The 17,828-nt window shown below is 30.5% G+C and overlaps 2 protein-coding genes across 4 annotated transcripts; both read left to right on the plus strand.

Annotated features, from left to right (window-relative positions):
* Positions 1-7,848: 7,848 nt before the first annotated feature.
* On the plus strand, positions 7,849-9,152 carry LOC106764480 (protein RADIALIS-like 4). Its single transcript, XM_014648763.2, has 2 exons — positions 7,849-8,259; positions 8,725-9,152. The coding sequence occupies exons 1-2, from the start codon at positions 7,988-7,990 to the stop codon at positions 8,747-8,749; spliced, it is 297 nt and encodes a 98-aa protein (XP_014504249.1). The 5' UTR covers positions 7,849-7,987; the 3' UTR covers positions 8,750-9,152.
* Positions 9,153-10,555: 1,403 nt separating this feature from the next.
* LOC106763065 (maf-like protein DDB_G0281937) lies at positions 10,556-16,111 on the plus strand. 3 transcript variants are annotated; one of them, XM_014647235.2, is made up of 10 exons: positions 10,556-10,741; positions 10,859-10,930; positions 10,998-11,072; positions 12,141-12,224; positions 12,935-13,015; positions 13,483-13,552; positions 13,679-13,770; positions 14,735-14,776; positions 14,906-14,986; positions 15,667-16,111. In XM_014647235.2, exons 1-10 carry the CDS (start codon positions 10,715-10,717, stop codon positions 15,736-15,738), a joined length of 696 nt encoding a protein of 231 aa, XP_014502721.1. In that variant the 5' UTR covers positions 10,556-10,714; the 3' UTR covers positions 15,739-16,111. The 3 variants fall into 3 exon arrangements, with proteins under 3 accessions (XP_014502721.1, XP_014502719.1, XP_014502720.1); XM_014647233.2 differs by lacking the exon at positions 12,935-13,015; XM_014647234.2 differs by lacking the exon at positions 12,141-12,224.
* Positions 16,112-17,828: the final 1,717 nt, after the last annotated feature.

The following is a 17,828-nucleotide window of genomic DNA, read 5'->3' on the forward strand; positions in this document are numbered from 1 at the left end:
CAAAAATCAAACAAGGGAAGAATCAGAAACGCGAAGAAAAGAAAAAACAAAAATCAAAGGAATCAGAAACACAACTCAGGAATCAAAAACAGAACGAATCAGAAAATCAGCTTACTGAATCAGCTAAGTACGTCATAGTTCGTTTTTGTATGTCATAAAATATGATTTTTGTACTAGTGAGTTATTAATATAATTATTTTTTATAACTATATTAATATTATATTTATAATTTGAAACAAATATGTTTTGTTTTATCAAACTTATACTATTTCATTTTTTCTATCAAATTATTTATTTGTCTTTACGAATTAAAAAAAATGTGAATTTGTGTTATTAATATAAAAGATACATGGAAATTAATATAAAATAATGAGTAATTTCTGTTTTCATTAATTGGAAACATATTAGATAATAATGTGTGTTTCAATGCCTTCTATAATATCACTTATAGCAATTAACAAATTATCTCTGACCTGTCAATATCATTCTTAGTATTCAACACGTTTTGAATAAACACAATAAAAATTTATATCATTTACATAAACCAAAATATCATCTTATATTAACTACAAAACTTCATATTTTTCTAATATATATAAAAAAAATAAGATAACAATACAATAAAATAATCACGAAATCCATTTAAAGAAAAAAATAAACCAAATAAATTTAATTAAAAAATATAAAAAAAATTGGCTACTCATTATACTAAATTTTTTAATAAATATTTAATAAAAATATGAAAATTTATAAGAAATTTAGAACCTAATTAATATAAAGAAGTGTTTATAATAGGAATTAGAGAAAATGTGTAATGAATAGTTGACACGGAAATAAAAAAAAGTAGGAATGAATTATTATTTGATGATTGTGATGGTTCAATTATTTAGGTCTTGAAAGGCACTTTTGTGTCTTCCATGTTGATGAGTGGTTTTGCAAAAATCTCATTCATTGAGTTTGGCTTTACATACACGTGTGTTCTTCTTATCGATAATCCATGTCTAAATTATTTGCTTCCACTTTCACAATATCTTCTTCATCCTATTTAAATATTAATCATAAAATTTTAAATTTTAATATCCCCTTCATGTGCCTTCCAATATTCTAACAACCCATTTCACAATTCACAAAGCCTCACATATCAATAGTTTTTAATTATAATAAACATCAAACATAAGAATGAACAAAAAAAAAACAATACACAACATAAAATTTACAACATATAGTTGATATTTATACTTATTATGAGTAGGTTATGAATATTTTAATATTTATTTATAAATACATCATATTATAATATATGTACATGTGGATATGCGTAACCTGTAAAAACTAAAAAAAAAATATATTTTATTAAGTTATATTTAATTAAAATTAAAACTAACTTATATTTTTTAATTTTACATAATATTTTATATAATATTTTTTTTATTTTAAAAATTTATAAAAATATATATTTTTAAATATTTACAAATACTTATATTTATATTTATATATACATATGCGAGTTTTAAAGTAGTCGTTGATACTTTTTTATTAAAAATATATACGAGTGAACTTTTTGCGAATCACATAATGAATAAACACTATCAGTGCAAAATCTGTTCTATTGTCATTTTTAATTATGCACATCCAAATAAATTAAGTTTATGTTATCCAAATCATATTAGAATGAAATCTGAAATGTTAATGTATGCATTTTTCATGATATTTTTTTTTTAATTTATAAATATATTAATATTTTTAGACTATACAATTACAATACATTTTTTAGATTCAAATTACAAATTCAAAATATCTTTTTTGAATTATACAATTTAAAATCTGTTCAAATAATTTAAACCTTTTGACGCCTATCAAAGTATAAGAAAAAGACATGGAGGTGGTAAAAGAAAATCTTGAGTGTGGCCCAAGGAAGCCCAACTAGATGTGAGTCTTAACATTTGGGTCCACTTAGTCATACCAAAGTAGAGTAAATAGAATTTTTGTTAAGCTTAATGTTTTTATCTTATTAATTAATTTGATACTTCCAAATATATATATATATATATATATATATATATATATATATATATATATATATATATATATATATATATATAAATTTTTAAAGATAAAATAAATATAAAAAAACGAAATCAGTGTACAAAAATAACAATAATTACAAATTAATATAATAAATTTAAAATGTTTAGCTATTATAATAAGTTTTCTTTGTCAAAAAAATACTTTGCGGTTTAATGTTTAAGATTTAGGTTGTAGAATTTTTTTTTTCCTTTATAAATTTATAGTTCTAAATGATTCCTTTGAGGTTAATTATAAATTAATGTTACTTTATATTACATTAAACACACATGATAATTTATATTATGATTTCAACTCAATGCAATTCTAATAATTAAACAATATATTTGTAATATAATTTAAATTTTCTGACTTTAGTATATCAAAAAATATTTTTTATGGGGGAAAAGGTTAATAGAAATAGATTGAAATATGACATATTAGAGGGATAAAAGTATTTTCCATTAAGCTTTTGTTCTATTTATGGATTGCCTTTTATTGAGAATATATTGCAAAAATGACATCCAATAAGTACAATAAGGTGCGAGAATATATCTCATCATCTATCAAATTTAATTCAATCCTTTATATTCGAATCTAAAGTATGTAGTATCAAACTATCACTTCTTATCACAATATAAGATTCTACTTATCTATTACAACCTGGCAGAATATATAATATTATGTATGTGTGTTCTTTCTTTAGGATCATTCAAATATATATTAATCTCATTCATTTATAAACACTAATGTTATGTTAAAGAGTACGAAAAAATTGTGAAGAATGCGAATTAATTCGTTTATGACATAACCACACTTTCATGTTTTTCAGCAAAACCAAAAGAAATATTAAACTAATCTTCATTCCTTCTTGCTCCAGAAAATTTATACGAATTTCTCCATCAGAATTTTTTCTTTTGGGTACGTGACTTTATGTCTCTTCTTTTAAAAAAAATTCAAATATTCCCTCAGAAAGTTATGATATGCTAAAACTTGATGCCCAGGTAAAAACAAGTCATGGAAAGTTATAGTGGTTAAAATTCTAAGTATAGTCTAAGTTTAATATTAGATAAAAATAAAAAAAATAGAACATTATATAAAGGTAAAGATCTATTTATTTATTGTCTTAAGATTTTGAATAGAAAGTAGTGTTAATCTCTTATGTGATTAGATTATTATCTTAAGATTTTGGGTATGAAAGTAGGTTTAAGCCTAATTCATCTCTACAAAATCGACTTTTAAGATTAGGTTTGTACTTTTATATATATATATATATATATATATATATATATATATATATATATATATATATATATATATATATATTATAATTTGAACTTATCTTTAGTTGACGTGAAACTTTCAATAGTATTCCTTACATGGTTAGACTTATATCTTATTAGTCTTGTATATGTAAGAAAAAGTGTGAAGTGAAAATCTGTTCTAAGTATCCTTACGTGGTTAGGCTAAGATCTTAAGTAAGAAAAAACGTGAAAATATGAGGTGAAGACTTGTTAATCCATTTTAGGTTAGGCTCAAACGAGAAGGAGTACTCGTGGTTAAAAATGCTTCTGTTAGAAGTGAATGTGTATTAATGTAGAAGGAACTCACCTTGAAGGAGGAGATTGTTAAAATTCTAAGTATGAGTCTAACACTAGTGCGAAGTCGCTGTTTAACGTCACCCCTTAGATATCAGTTATGAAGTGACGAGACATATATGACTGATTGGTGGCATTTTCGTAAATAAGTTGGCCATATAGACGTCAGTCGACTTGCAAACCGACATCTACGATAGTATAGACGTCCATTTCACCCTAAACAGACGTCCATGGGCTTGACAGGTAGGTGTTCAGGATCAACGTACATAGACGTCGGCCCCCCAGGTCCCCGTCGTCTACTAGACTGAACGGTTACTGAAAAGTCACTTCGTTCAGTGCTTTAGACGTCAACTCCCCCTGCATCCGACTTCTAAATGGCCTAAAAAAGGTAGGTGAAAAGTCTCTTGGACGTCAGATTAGTGATGTAGCCGACATCTATAGACGTCGGTTGGTACGATGACCGATGCATAAATTCAACTTAAATAAACCGTGAACTTGCAGTTACTTGCACATCATCTTCTTCCTCCTCTCCTTTTCTGTCTCTCGTAGTTACGCGCACAATCTTCTTCCTCCTCTTCTTTTCTCTCTCTCGCTGTATTGCATTGCATGTGCGTTTTTTTTTTTTTTTATTTCAATAGTTTAAACTTTGTTTTAGTCCGATTAAAATGGTGTCTTGATCGTTTATCATCTAATAACCGATTAAAATGTGTTTTCCTCACAAGAAAAGCGGCGTCTTTTGGATGTTTTATGGCATTTCGACCCAAAATGGAACTTGGGTCCTTGTCTAGTTTGTGTCACCGTAACTTTTTTCCTTTTGCAGTTGAATGGGAACTAGGCATGGACCCAAGTTCTGTTTTGGGTTGAAATGTCATAAGAGATGCAAAAGACGCAAACTTTTTTGGTAGGGAAGCTAGCGAAGGGAGAGTGTGGTACTAGGCTATCGAAAGACAGGATCAAAACAACACTAAAACACAACTGCTATATTAGACGTCGGTTAGTGCTATGTCGGATGTCTATAGTGACCATAGACGTCGGTTATTGACATGTTTGACCTCTATATGTTCCCGTAGACGTCAGTTAAGGCATAGGCAGACGTCTATATATTACCATTAGACGTCTGTTAAGGCCTAGTCCGAGGTCTATATGGTGGCCTTTGATGTCGGGGATGGAATGAACTGAAGTTTAAATAAACGTCGGTTATTTGGATTTTCGACGTTCCATTAACGTCACTCGTATAAATGTCGGTTGTGAAAGTGATATTAAAAGCCAGAAATAACATTAAAGCCCTTTCTGCACCAGTGTAAATGATATCAATAAGAGGTTGAAAAAACAATTTTGGAATAATTTTTGAGAGCAATTCTCTTTGACTAGTGTGAGACAAAGCATCAAGAGTTAGGAAGCAGAACATGGATCTCCAAATCTGCGGTTAGAAATGAGTGGTGTGGTCCGAATTCCAAGTTGTATAAAGCTTGTGAAGTAGAAACTGGATACTCTTTTGAGAGATAAATCGAGCTTGGGATATACGTGGATGATAAGGATTCCAAATGTATCAGCATCGCATCACTTCCACCTTGATTTTTGTCTTCAGAAAATCAATTTGTTTAGTCTCCAATGATCACTGTTGCTGCCTCCATGGATTAAAATCACTCACCAATTGACAATCCTAGTTATATATTCCATGCATAATGTAGGCTTAGACAAAGTAGCACGAGTCTAAAGATATAAAGATTCTGTTCTTCCTCACACATAACTTTCTGTTCCTGTCACATTCATTCCATGTAATTCACTCAATTCTAGTTAGTTTACAGTTTGCATACCAACTATGGTTTAAACACTCCAAACTAGATTTCAATTTAACCATACACACTTCTCATAACTTTTTATTGTTTGTGCATAAACTAAGTTTTTGTTTCATGATAACATGTTTGATTTATCTTACATAGATTATTTGTTTTCCCTAGGAACTAAACCAGTCTTATTTTTAGTCGATATAAGACTTTTATCATTATTTCTAGTCTATATAAGACTTTCATCAAAAATTAAGTTTTGAAGTAGATTAAATTGTATATTATTAAGCTTACAACCATTTTGTCCACACGAAAGAATATATTAAGTGTTTTACATTGTGAGTAAAGTAATATAAGTAAATAAGGTTATCACATATTACATGAATTAGTCTTTTTCGCATAATCCTTGTTCCATGAACTAGTTTTGGAAAATCTTACATTAACTCATTATCTTTAAAATTTTGAGTAAGAGAAAGAGACATGAGATAAGGTGCAATTGGCTAGAGTTGATCCATGTCCTCCAAACCAAGCTTCAAGATAAAGTAAAGGAAAAAACAATGTTTTTCCATGAAAAATTGTCTTCATTTGTCAACCATAAATCAAACACACCTTATATAAATGTGAAACAGATGGAAAGTGCCTTAAGCTCAATCTTTGAGGTACACTTTGCAGCACATTGCTTTTTTCCTTTTCGTAAGGTAAGATTCAACTCGACAACAAGATAAATACAGCTAGCCATGTTTGTTTTTCATCTTCAGCATATCTCTGAACAAACTGTTGATATATATATATATATATATATATATATATATATATATATATATATATATATATATATTCATATGTGTACAATGTCAAAAACCATGATGACTGGAATGGACTAATTAACATTGCTAGAATGGTAGACAGCTAACGAAAAACTGTTACTAGTCCTTGACCATCACCAGTTGTGTGATCTTGATTCATCTCTAAGTGACATGTTTTTAAGTTTCTAAATTTAAAATAAAGTAATTAATGATATTTAATTACTCTGTCATGTAAAAATTGGTAGAACTACTGAGTGATAGTTCAGAACCAACAGATAATTTAGTCAACAAAAGCCTGAGATTTTCATGGAAGCCATTTTTGTGGCATAACCACAAACACTGAAAGAGAAATTTGAAAACATCCAAATGTAAAAGGTGCTTTTGTGTTTTTGCTGTCTGATCCATACACAGAAGATCTTGGCATGAAATTTTCTACACTGCTACATGATACCTGCGCCCGTGAACGTTTAATGGACCCATCTTGTCCTCTGTAACAGTACCATTTCAATACAGCACAGGAGACAATTAAAACTCTAAGAACAACTTCAAAAAAACAAATATACTGATTTTTCAATTTATGTTTTTTTACATGTCTCACATCGAGACTGTCTAACAATATCATAAGTGGTGAATAATATTACACAATTAGGAGCGAGCTATATTCAAATATATTTCATTGAATATTTAATAGAATTATCTAAGTTAACTTAGAACACAACTGAACGTAATCTTAACAGGTGAACCAGTATAAAACATTTTGTATTTTAGTCTATTGATAAAGTTACCACATATAAGTGTTACCATATTAGAAGTCTCTTATCAACTAAGGATAGAGATTGGATCCTTTTTTTTCTTTCACTTGAGAATTTTCAAACCATGAGAGATTTACAAAGAAACAAGCTTTTAACTATTAGCAAAAGTGATTTTTGAGTGAAATTAGTGTAGGTAAAAATTGATTTTGCATGCGGTGAAGGATTTCAAACTTTTCTTATTTCAATTTCAAAGACACTTGGTATGGTAGATTAGTGGTGATGTCAATTTTAGTTTATTATTACTAGAATTCTGTGTACAGTCCAAATGCCTCTAACTTCCAACAAATGCCAAGTATGCATGTGAAACATAATTAGAAGAAATAGTGAAACTTACTGTATGCAATAACTTTATTGGTTACTGAAATTCAGTAAGAGTACTATTTCTTAGAGACTTTTTAAATGCTAGATTTCTTGAACTTTCTGAATTAAACTTGATTTCCTAAACAAAAGGTGTTATACTTGAATGAAAACTGGTGTAAGTTACCCAAAATGTAGTCTGATTTTTCACAACTTGTCTTACCATTAAGTTAATAAATCAAAGGGTATTTCTGGTTTCTGCAGACTACTTGAAGATTATTCCTTAAACAGACATAGAAATCACTAAAGTATACACCTTTTTATGCATTGAAGACTTTTTCATGCATATACAAATGAAAGGAATTGACTGAGATTAGCATGTTCAAGTGAAAATTTTGAAAATATTAGTTGGTAGAAAGCAACAGCTAGCATAAAGTACACAACCTACAACTCACACACTTTCTCCCAAGGCCATCATCCACCAGTATATAAAGGGTATCACCAATGACAGTTTTCTCATCCTCATAGCTTTGCCATAACAACATTGAACTTTCATTACCATTATTTGTCTTTTGATTATTATTGTTATCATTTCTATTGCTACACATATATACCTTGTGACAATGGCCTCAAACTCAGTTTGGACAACAAAGCAGAACAAGAAGTTTGAGAATGCTTTGGCCATCTACGACAAGGACACCCCAGATCGGTGGCAGAACTTGGCCAGGGCAGTGGGAGGAAAAACAGTGGAAGAAGTGAAAAGGCACTATGAGATGCTTGTTGATGATTTGAAGCAGATTGAAGAAGGTCGTGTGCCCTTGCCCAATTACAGAAAAGTTGCTGCAACAGAAGCAGGCAGCATCAGAGGTTACAGTTACATGAATGAAGAACAAAGGTTAAAATCAAACCTTATTGAATCTCTTGCATATAAATTTTGCTTCAACTATGCTGCAGAATGAGTCATGCACAGTCAGACTTTTTCTGTTTCACCTTGTTTCACACCACCTAAAAGTCTTACATAAGAGTAGAAATCACCGACAGATTTATAAATATCTTTACTTTCAAGCAATCAAGACATAATTTTTTAGAGAAATTATTTAAAAAGGAAACTTTATGCTTAATTTAATCTTACAGGGTCAGTAAGATGAGGTATAAGATAAGTTCTGTATCTACTTATATATCTACTTATATACTGTGAAGTTGTTTTAACTCTAAATTAGTTTATAAACTACAGTTATACTTGATTTAAAATCTTAGGAGATGAGACTGACTTTTCTGCAGAAAATTTTCCAATACAGAAAAATTTTCTTTGTTAACTAATTTGGGTTGAGTCTAATTCTGTGTTTTCATTGCCATGCAGGATGAAAGTCCTAAGCCTCAGGTGAAGTGTAAGAAAGAGACATATTAGCTTGTTACCAACCAATCAAGCTAGGTGAAACTTTTTAGTCTGTCATGTATCTCTACCTTTAAATGTAAAAGCAATCAAGTTAACCTTTTGAAGGTAAATCATATATATTGATATGGAGCAGTAGTTTATGTGAAGTTCTTTTTAATTTCTCTTTTGGGTGAAGATAAATGATGGAAACGACCTTCAAAACTGTGATGAAAAAGTGCTTAAAGATGAGTTTAAAAGAAAGAAGAAAGTGGTTATTAAAAAATGGTAGTACATGCAAGTTTCTAACTCTATCCACCGACCATAACTTGGATTCATCATTAGTGTCAGGAAGGTTTGGAACCACATGAAAAGGTTGTCTAAGTCAAAAAATACGCTACTTTCGAAATGCTGATGCAAGAACAGTGCACACCTTACATTCTGCACTATCATTACTCTCGCAACTTTAACCACTGTTATATTTTAGTGTAAATCTATCATAAATCAGTATGTTTTTTTTTTTTTAAACACAGACATTGATATTCATTTTATAAACTTGATAAAGGTAAAATAGTTTTAAAAAAATAAAATTCTATAGTTTTTTTTTAAAAAGAGAAATAAAAAATGTGTTTGAAAGTATCATTAGGTTAAATATGTTTTTCGTCCCCCAACTATTGGCCGTTTTTGTGTTTAGTCCCTATTTCAAAGTATAGTACAATTTAGTCCTTCAACTTTAGAAAACTTTGGTATTAGTCCTTTTTACCAAATTTTTTTAACTTTATTTGTTATTTCAAACGCGTTTCTCAGTTAACATTGAAGCAAATATGTGTCAAAACGTGTAAACAATCCAAATGCTATAATGTAAAGTGCTTGAAACAGCAAATAAAGTTTAAAAAATTTGGTAAAAAAGACTAAAACCATAATTTTCTAAAGTTGAAGGACTAAATTGTACTATACTTTGAAAGAGGGACTAAACACAAAAACGACCAATAGTTGGGGGACGAAAAACATATTTAACTTTTATTTTTACATCACTTAACAATCTATTTTTAAGAGTATTTTGGCTAATAAAATATGTATAAGATTAAGTTTTACCATCTATTATTTTTACATCACTTAACAATCTTTAATTTTTGTTTTCATATTGAACAAACATATGTAAATATATTTGAAATAAGATTAAGTTTTACCAACTAAAATATCTAAGGATTGATAATAAATGAATCATAGAAAATGTATTTTGGTCTCAATGTACTTTATTTACATTTTTTTAATAATTAAAATTCATTTTATTATTTAAAATTTATCATGCAAAAACACTATTGTCCTGTATAACCGTCCGATAATCACGAGTTAAATGACAAATTTTTTCTATTCTAAAATGTTTATAACAAGCTGTTCAATTTAATCACAGGAAACAATGATGATCAATTACAAGAATATAAATAGAAAGAGATTAATTAATCGAACTTAATTAAATTTGAAATCTCTCATAAATTTAATTTAAATATTTTCAATCTAATTTGTATTAATGTTTTTCAAGTTGAATACGAAACATTTTTATTATTTTTCAGTTTCTGAAATAACATAATTATTATTCAACACATTTTAAATGAAATTCATCAATCATTCATATAAATACTAATATCATTAATCACATAATATCAAATTTATTAATAATAAAAGATGGAATATAATAATTCAATTACAAAAAAGAACAAATAGAAAAATTTAAAGTAATGAATAATTTTTTTAGAAGTCAATTAAAAACGAAACTTGATTAAGCTTTATTATAAATTATTATAATGAAAACACTTACATACTGTAGAAAAAAGAAACGAGCACAGGGAAAAAAAAGTTGTAATTTGCATTTCCGAAAATTCCAAATAGAATTTGAATTTGGTAAGCGTGTTTCAGTAGTTCCAATCCGTTTTGCATAATTTCCCGCCATTCATTCGATTCCATCGGAGAGATTGCGATGGAAGCTTCCACTTCTTCCTACAAGGTACTCTTTGCGTTCAACTTAGGGTTTGTTTCACTTCAATTTTCTCCACTTACATTTGTTTCTTCAGTAATCAGTCGTTCTCCTTGTTGATTAACTCGCGCTAATGGTTAATTGCAGATTATATTGGGTTCGTCTTCCGTCGCACGCCGCAAGATACTGGCCGAAATGGGATACCAATTCACAATAATGGTTCGTTCATGTTTGATTCATCGTGCTTTCAGGTTTAGCTCTAATCTTCGGTGTCTGTTTCGTGTAGACTGCGGATATTGATGAGAAGAGCATCCGGAAGGAAACTCCAGAAGAGTTGGTTATGGCTCTGGCCGAGGCCAAGGTCTGTGTGGGATTGGATTGTGCGTGTGTTCTATTTTTGGTTCATCTTATTCTAAATAAATAACTGCGTATTTTTATTATTTGTTTCTTTTTTAAAAAAAACTTATGAGTAATGAGTAGACCACCATTTTAGGCCTGGAGAAATAACACAATCATATTAGTTCCTGGAACTAATAAAATTCTAAAGTACTATTAGTCAATCGTATTAGTTCAAGATTTTTATTTATTTATTTTTTTTAAAAAAATTATTAGCATAAGGTTAGGATCAAAATGGTGGTAACCGATTAAGATCAGATAACTAGATGAAACAATTGGAAATTTCGGGGGTTATTGTGACATTATATACTGTCCAGGACATGATTGTCGAAGTCTCAACTTAAATCTTAAATTTTTATGATTTTAGTTAGATAAAATGAGTTAATTCTGTATTAAACACTTTTTGTAGATTCCGGTAAACTCAAGTAAATTCATGTGTACTTGACCTAAGAAGCGAGTCAACAATTTTGAAATTAACTGTAATTTTTGTCCCTATTAATTAACCCTATAATGGCAGTGTTTTACCATGACTTAAATGATTTGAATTAGCTCATTTTTAAGGAGTTTTCACTTTAATAACTTATGTTTTCATTAATTTATACATAATTTGGTAAATTTTGTAATTTGATCTTATTTAGTATTAATGTACCATTACATTTTATTTTTTGACTTGCTATATCGCTTTCTTATGATGTTGAAATGTTAAATTATTATTGTGTTTATAGTATTTGTTAAGCCTGTATGTCATTAATAGGTTTTGTAATATTACTTTTCTGTCGCACAAACTCTTAAAAGATTACAAGTCAATTCGGTGAGTCGATTGTACAGAATCTTCGTGAGTGTACGTAAACCTCCTCAAATATGACAACCTTGTTCTGGGACCGAGATGGTGGTTTACTATTGACCTGTATTTTTTCTTGAGTGTAGAGACACCTTAGAAAGATATCCTGTAACTGCTTTCTGTTGTGAATTGTCTTGGTGCCTTTTCTTTGTGGAAGACTGTGTTTTAATGAATGCGAATTATATGTATCAGGCCAATGCCATTATATCCAAACTGCAATCTACCAGTAATCAAGAGAGGGTTGTTGAACCAACTGTATTAATTGCAGCAGACACAGTATGTTGCGTTCCCCTTAGCGAAGTGCTGGTTATTATTAGGTTCTATGTCACCTGGGCCATTTATTGAGGATATACAGTTTGTTAAGAATGAAGTGTACTCCTCCAGTTTGTAGATTACAGACCCAGCTTCTTTAATCATTCTTAGGAATAAATCACAAAATACAAAACTTGCCCATTTCCATAAGTCCAGGCCGAATGCTATCATAGTGAAATTGCCATAGAACCTTCGATTTTTATCTTCTTCTTTGTTTTCAGTTCTTATCTGACTATTTGAGGGAACTACCAAAATCTTGATAGTATCATTGAGCAACTATCTTTCTAACATTTTAACAAATATTGGAATGTTAAAATTAAATACAAAAGTGGAGGTTTTATGCTCTTTATTGTTAATATTTGGGTTCTGATTCCATGTGCTTCTATTTTTGTGTAAGATGTGTTTGTATGATTGTCTGCTCCTCTTCTTATAAAATAAAGTGTGAGCAATACGTAATAGGAGTAATTTGTTGGGTATCATGTTGCTCATAGTTTTGACAATCATGTCAGTGGTTCCTATTTCTTAAAAAATGTGATAACATGGTTTCAGTTTGTCATCCTCTGTTTGAAGTTGTTGCCTGGTTAGGTCAAGTAATTATTAGTGCTACTGTTCTCTTATAGTTGTGCAGCTGACACTCTGGCCCTTATATTAGTTGCTCTCAATCTTTTCCTTAGGCAGAAGCCATCTTGCAAAGGCTCCCTGTTGATGACTACTTAAAGGATGCGGAGCCAACACTATTAATTACCTCCGACCAAGTATACATCATATTCTTCTCAATATTTCGTTTCTAGTTTACTATTGTAAATCTCCAAAATATCACCATGCATAAGAAACATGATTAAGAAAAAAAAAATTGAAGGTGAATTCCATAAAAATTCAGTAAGGCTATGTGTGCTTCTTTCCAAACAATTTCCTCCCCTCCCATGCTTCTCGTGAATGTTAATAATAAAGTTTTTCTTTTTGGTTCATGGATTGTTCTAGACTAGTGTTTAATGTTTATTAAAACTCTAAAATATGTACAGTCCAAACAATTTGATTCCTTGTAAGAAAGCCTAAATGAGTTCCATTCTCTCTAATGCTCAAATTGGCAAGTTTGTGCTTGTTACCTCAAATAAATGGCCTTACGGTGACTAGACTAGTTTGTAGCAGAAACTGTCAAGTTTCTTTTCTTCTGAGTCAAAGTTTGCTTTGTCTTACATTCATTGTCAAATGTGATTTGGAGGTGGTGGTGTACGAAGGTGTGATTAGGGAAAAGCCAACAAACAAAGAAGAAGCTCGACAATTCTTGAAAGGTCCGCTTAATGTTATAGTCCTACCATCTTTCAACTAATAAATAGTTTTCTCTCTCACCTCTCATGTGATTATGAACTTCTAAATACCTATATATTCATATTTACTGGACTTTTGTACAATTTTAGATTATTCTGGAAGGCATGCTGCAACTGTGGGATCTGTACTAGTTACTAACCTTAAAACAGGATTTAGAAAAGGAGATTCAGATCGTGTGGAGGTATATTTCTTCCCTACCTTTGGTTTTCTTGATGATTATTATTTTAGTCAGTCTCCTGTTTTGTCTGACCAAAGTCTAAAATCGAATGTGATACCTACAAATGTCCAAAAAACAATCAGGGAATTCTTACTCCATGATCTTTGCTCCCAACTATGCTAATTATTAGGTAAAAAGTTTCCCCTATTTTCCAGTAAAATAGTGACATCAAAACTCAAAAGTGGTTCTAACCTTCTATTTGTATTTAAAATATCCATTTCCAAATAACTAGCTCTGAATGATTCTTGGTTAGGATACACATTTGCCTTGTATTACCTACATTACATTAATTTAATCTAAGATGAGCTTTTCATTCCACTTTTTTCATTTTTTGGGGGATAAAACTTGCTAAGGATTGGCTACCATGACATGTCATTAGTAGTGAAGCATGGAAGGATGGCATTAGTTGCTAGTCCATTGCTAAAACCTTAGAAGGATTATGAGTTATGAGTCAGTTTCTTAATTGGTGCAAAAAATTGACAACTAGTTTATGAAGCCTGAGTGGCAAGAGTACAATATCAATTATCAACAATTTTCAAGTATTGCTGTATGCCAGATGACAATCCAATTGATACCATGAATACCCCATGTGAAAGTTTTCCTGGGCTCCAACTACGAGGTTTCGATTACAATAGTACAACTTGTGCTGCTTAATGATTTTAACAATTACCAATCACATTGAAAGAAGTACTACCTTATAAGATATGCTTCCTGCTGATTTTTTTCCATGACACTTTCAAAACTTGCGTTATTATTCTTGATTATTCTGACATTTTATCAATACCAGTGAGGAACCTGTTTTTTTTTTGAAAATTGGACCTGAACCTTCATTTTTTTGTTTCTTGGCACAGTGATGTTCATGGCCACATGAGTGTGCATTCTCTACTGTTTATTGTGTAAAATGATTTTGTCTTGTGATGTTTTACAGATATATTTCAATGAAATACCTGATGAAATCATTGAGAAGCTGGTACGTATTGTTTCTTGCAATTTGTTTTTTTTTTTGTGGATGTTTCTTAAACAGACAGTGCTTCAGAGCGGAGCTATCTTCTGTTGCTGAGTAGCTAGTCTGCCTTTAATCCTTGTTCTTTGTGTTTAGGTTGACGAGGGAATTACTCTCAATGTTGCTGGTGGGCTGATAATAGAGCATCCTTCAATACTGCCATTTGTCAAAGAAGTGGTTGGTTGACTCCTCTTTCATACCTAGGAATATCAGTGCATCTTAATAATAGCTATAGATTGGTGGACATGCTGGGTTGATCTTGGGGGACAAGGACAATGACAAGTCAGACTCATGTCCCTGTCTAGTTTAGTTTATAGATATTGCCGTCGGATATCTGGTCTCGTCTATTAGTTACGTTTAGCTGTTCTTCAGTATGAAGTGGCAGCATTCCATTATTCAATGTTCAACACTTAGAACTATTCATTTATTGTCATGAAAAGAGAATCTGTAATTCACTTATGTTTCGCTGGTTAGAGATTTGTGTTTGGACTTGACCAAAAGCTAGAAAGCCGATTTAGAAATCTGTAGACCATATCTAGTTTTGTTTAGAATTTCTTTACTGCTCAAACTAAATCAAAACTACGACAATGACAACAACCAATGGTTTTCCCACTAGCTGGGATTGACTGCACGGATGAATTTGCATGCTGATTATCTTCAAATCTTGGTGAAAACTTCCATGTTTACCTAAATTAGCAGTTTAAGTTAATTGTTATATGTGTCTACTGCTGATGGCATGCGGAAGTCTAATGCTGGTGATGTGGCTAGCTGATTTCCTGTTGGGACACGATTGCTGGCATTTTACTTTCTAGTTCCTATCGACCGTAAATGAATCCTAAATGATTGTATATTTGCAGGTGGGAACAACCGACAGTGTGATGGGACTCCCCAAAAGTCTGACCGAAAAACTGTTGAAGGAGGCTCTGTAGCTTACTTTTCCTACCCTTCCACCTTGTAAGACTGTCAGGGGCAAAGTAATAGCTTAAACTATGAATCTTAACCTTTGATCGTAACATTTTTTCTAAACTCAGTGCTGTCTTTTCTGGTGTTAGCTATTTGTAAGCTGGGGATGTACTGTGTGGCAGCTATGTCTGAACTTTTATTGGGTATTCTGATCCAAGTTAATGGATTGGCCCATCTTTTATCAGCAGCATATGTCTGTATGATGACTATGCATTGTTTTCTTAGAATAATAATCGCATGTTGACGTTGAATTTATTCAGATTCTAATACATAGTGAAAACATGGTGTCCCGGGTTGTTGAAAATTTCATTCTGAAATTAAGGGTGACATCTGCTGTAATATTTTTCTTCGTGGACACTTTTGGCTGCGAAGTTGTTAGTAGCTTATCTTATGTCAATGACTGTGAAAATGCAAAGCATGATTTAATTATAGAAAATTCAAGAATAACTTATGTATTTAAAGATCCACTGACGGCATGTAAATAACCCAAATCTTTGATTTTGGGTTCTGCATATTAATCACGATCCCTTTTTAATCATTGTACATTGTTTTTTTATGCATTGAATTATGAAGGTATTGCCAACATTGCCGCCAGTTGTTGGCTTTCCCCTGGACTGACTTGTAAAGCATGGCTTGTTCGTTGTCAGGAACCCTCCGTAATTTAATGAGGTGACCTGTATTTTATTTCCTGCACCTGTAAAATATCCTTGCATTTTTGGTAAATCACGTTTATTTTCAATCCCTATCAAATTAAAAAGATGTTCTAATCACATTTAATAGTCTCACGTAATTTAAGAGTTTGAGGTTAAAGATAATTTGATTTTTTTTTTGAGACATCTTTCTTAAAAACCGATAATATCTTGGATGAGGAGCGATTGGTCTTAATTATGTCATTTAACACTTGAGATTGAAACGTTGACATTAACTGTGGGGTTGATAACGAGATTCTAAAACAAACTATGAGTGTCTTAAGTTCTTTATTGAAGGTGAACAATCATTCTTCTTAGACTTTGACGGAAGAGAACTTATGTTTCTATCATGTCCAATAGTTTGCACGATAATAAGGTTTTAATATAAACCATGAGCCTCTTAAGCTTAGGAGTCAAGACTAAAGATAATTTACCTATTTCTTTTACCTTTCAAGACGTCTTTTAAGGACAAAATTGTGACAGAATACTTGTTTCAAAGTGAATAATCAAATGAAAGGTGATTGATTCTAATGATGTTACTTGGTAGATTTTAGACTAGAACATTGACATCCATCGTGAATCAGATAAGGTGTCGCATTATTGATATTATTTTGTTAACTACTATATATCCAACGTTCAAGATTTCGATAAGAACATTTAGTGTCCCACTTGCAAAACCTTAAAAGTCAGTTACAACTCCATTAGAAGGACACTCATAATTGTATAATCATCTCTCACACGATAATCAAACTTCTAAGACTGAAAATACTTGTATACATACCATTGGAATAGATTTGTTGATAAAGGCTCAATATACTTCGCTAACCTAATATGATTAAAAGATATTCTAAGATATATTTATTTATATAAATATTCATATATTAATGGTATATATGAAACCAAATTTTAATAGTATGATTACATCAATATATATTAAAATATTTTTTAATAAGTTAGGTTAATGAAGTTTACTAAACTTTATTGGATTCTATTATTCAGAGTAACTAGTAGGCCGTGTATGTATAAAAAAATTAGGTTGTTATTATTATTGTTTGTCTTATACGAATTTTAATATTGTATTCCATTATGCACATGTTTATTTTTGAAATTATGTTTCTATTGAATCCTAATATTATATTTGTGATAGTCTTGATTAGTTGTGATTTAATCAATATAAATAAGCACATACAAAGTTGACGGCGTATTAAAATAATTTAAAAATAGAAAAAATAAGTAGAATATTAGAAATTGAAGGCAGAAAACGTATAACTTAATTATTTTAATTAATTTTTCATAAATGTTTGGAGTAGTTCCGAAAAAGCTAGGCTGTGAAGAGTTTTATGAACCTAAACGAATGTGCAAATAAA

Source organism: Vigna radiata, chromosome 6, assembly GCF_000741045.1.
Source record: "Vigna radiata var. radiata cultivar VC1973A chromosome 6, Vradiata_ver6, whole genome shotgun sequence".
NCBI lineage: Eukaryota > Viridiplantae > Streptophyta > Magnoliopsida > Fabales > Fabaceae > Vigna > Vigna radiata.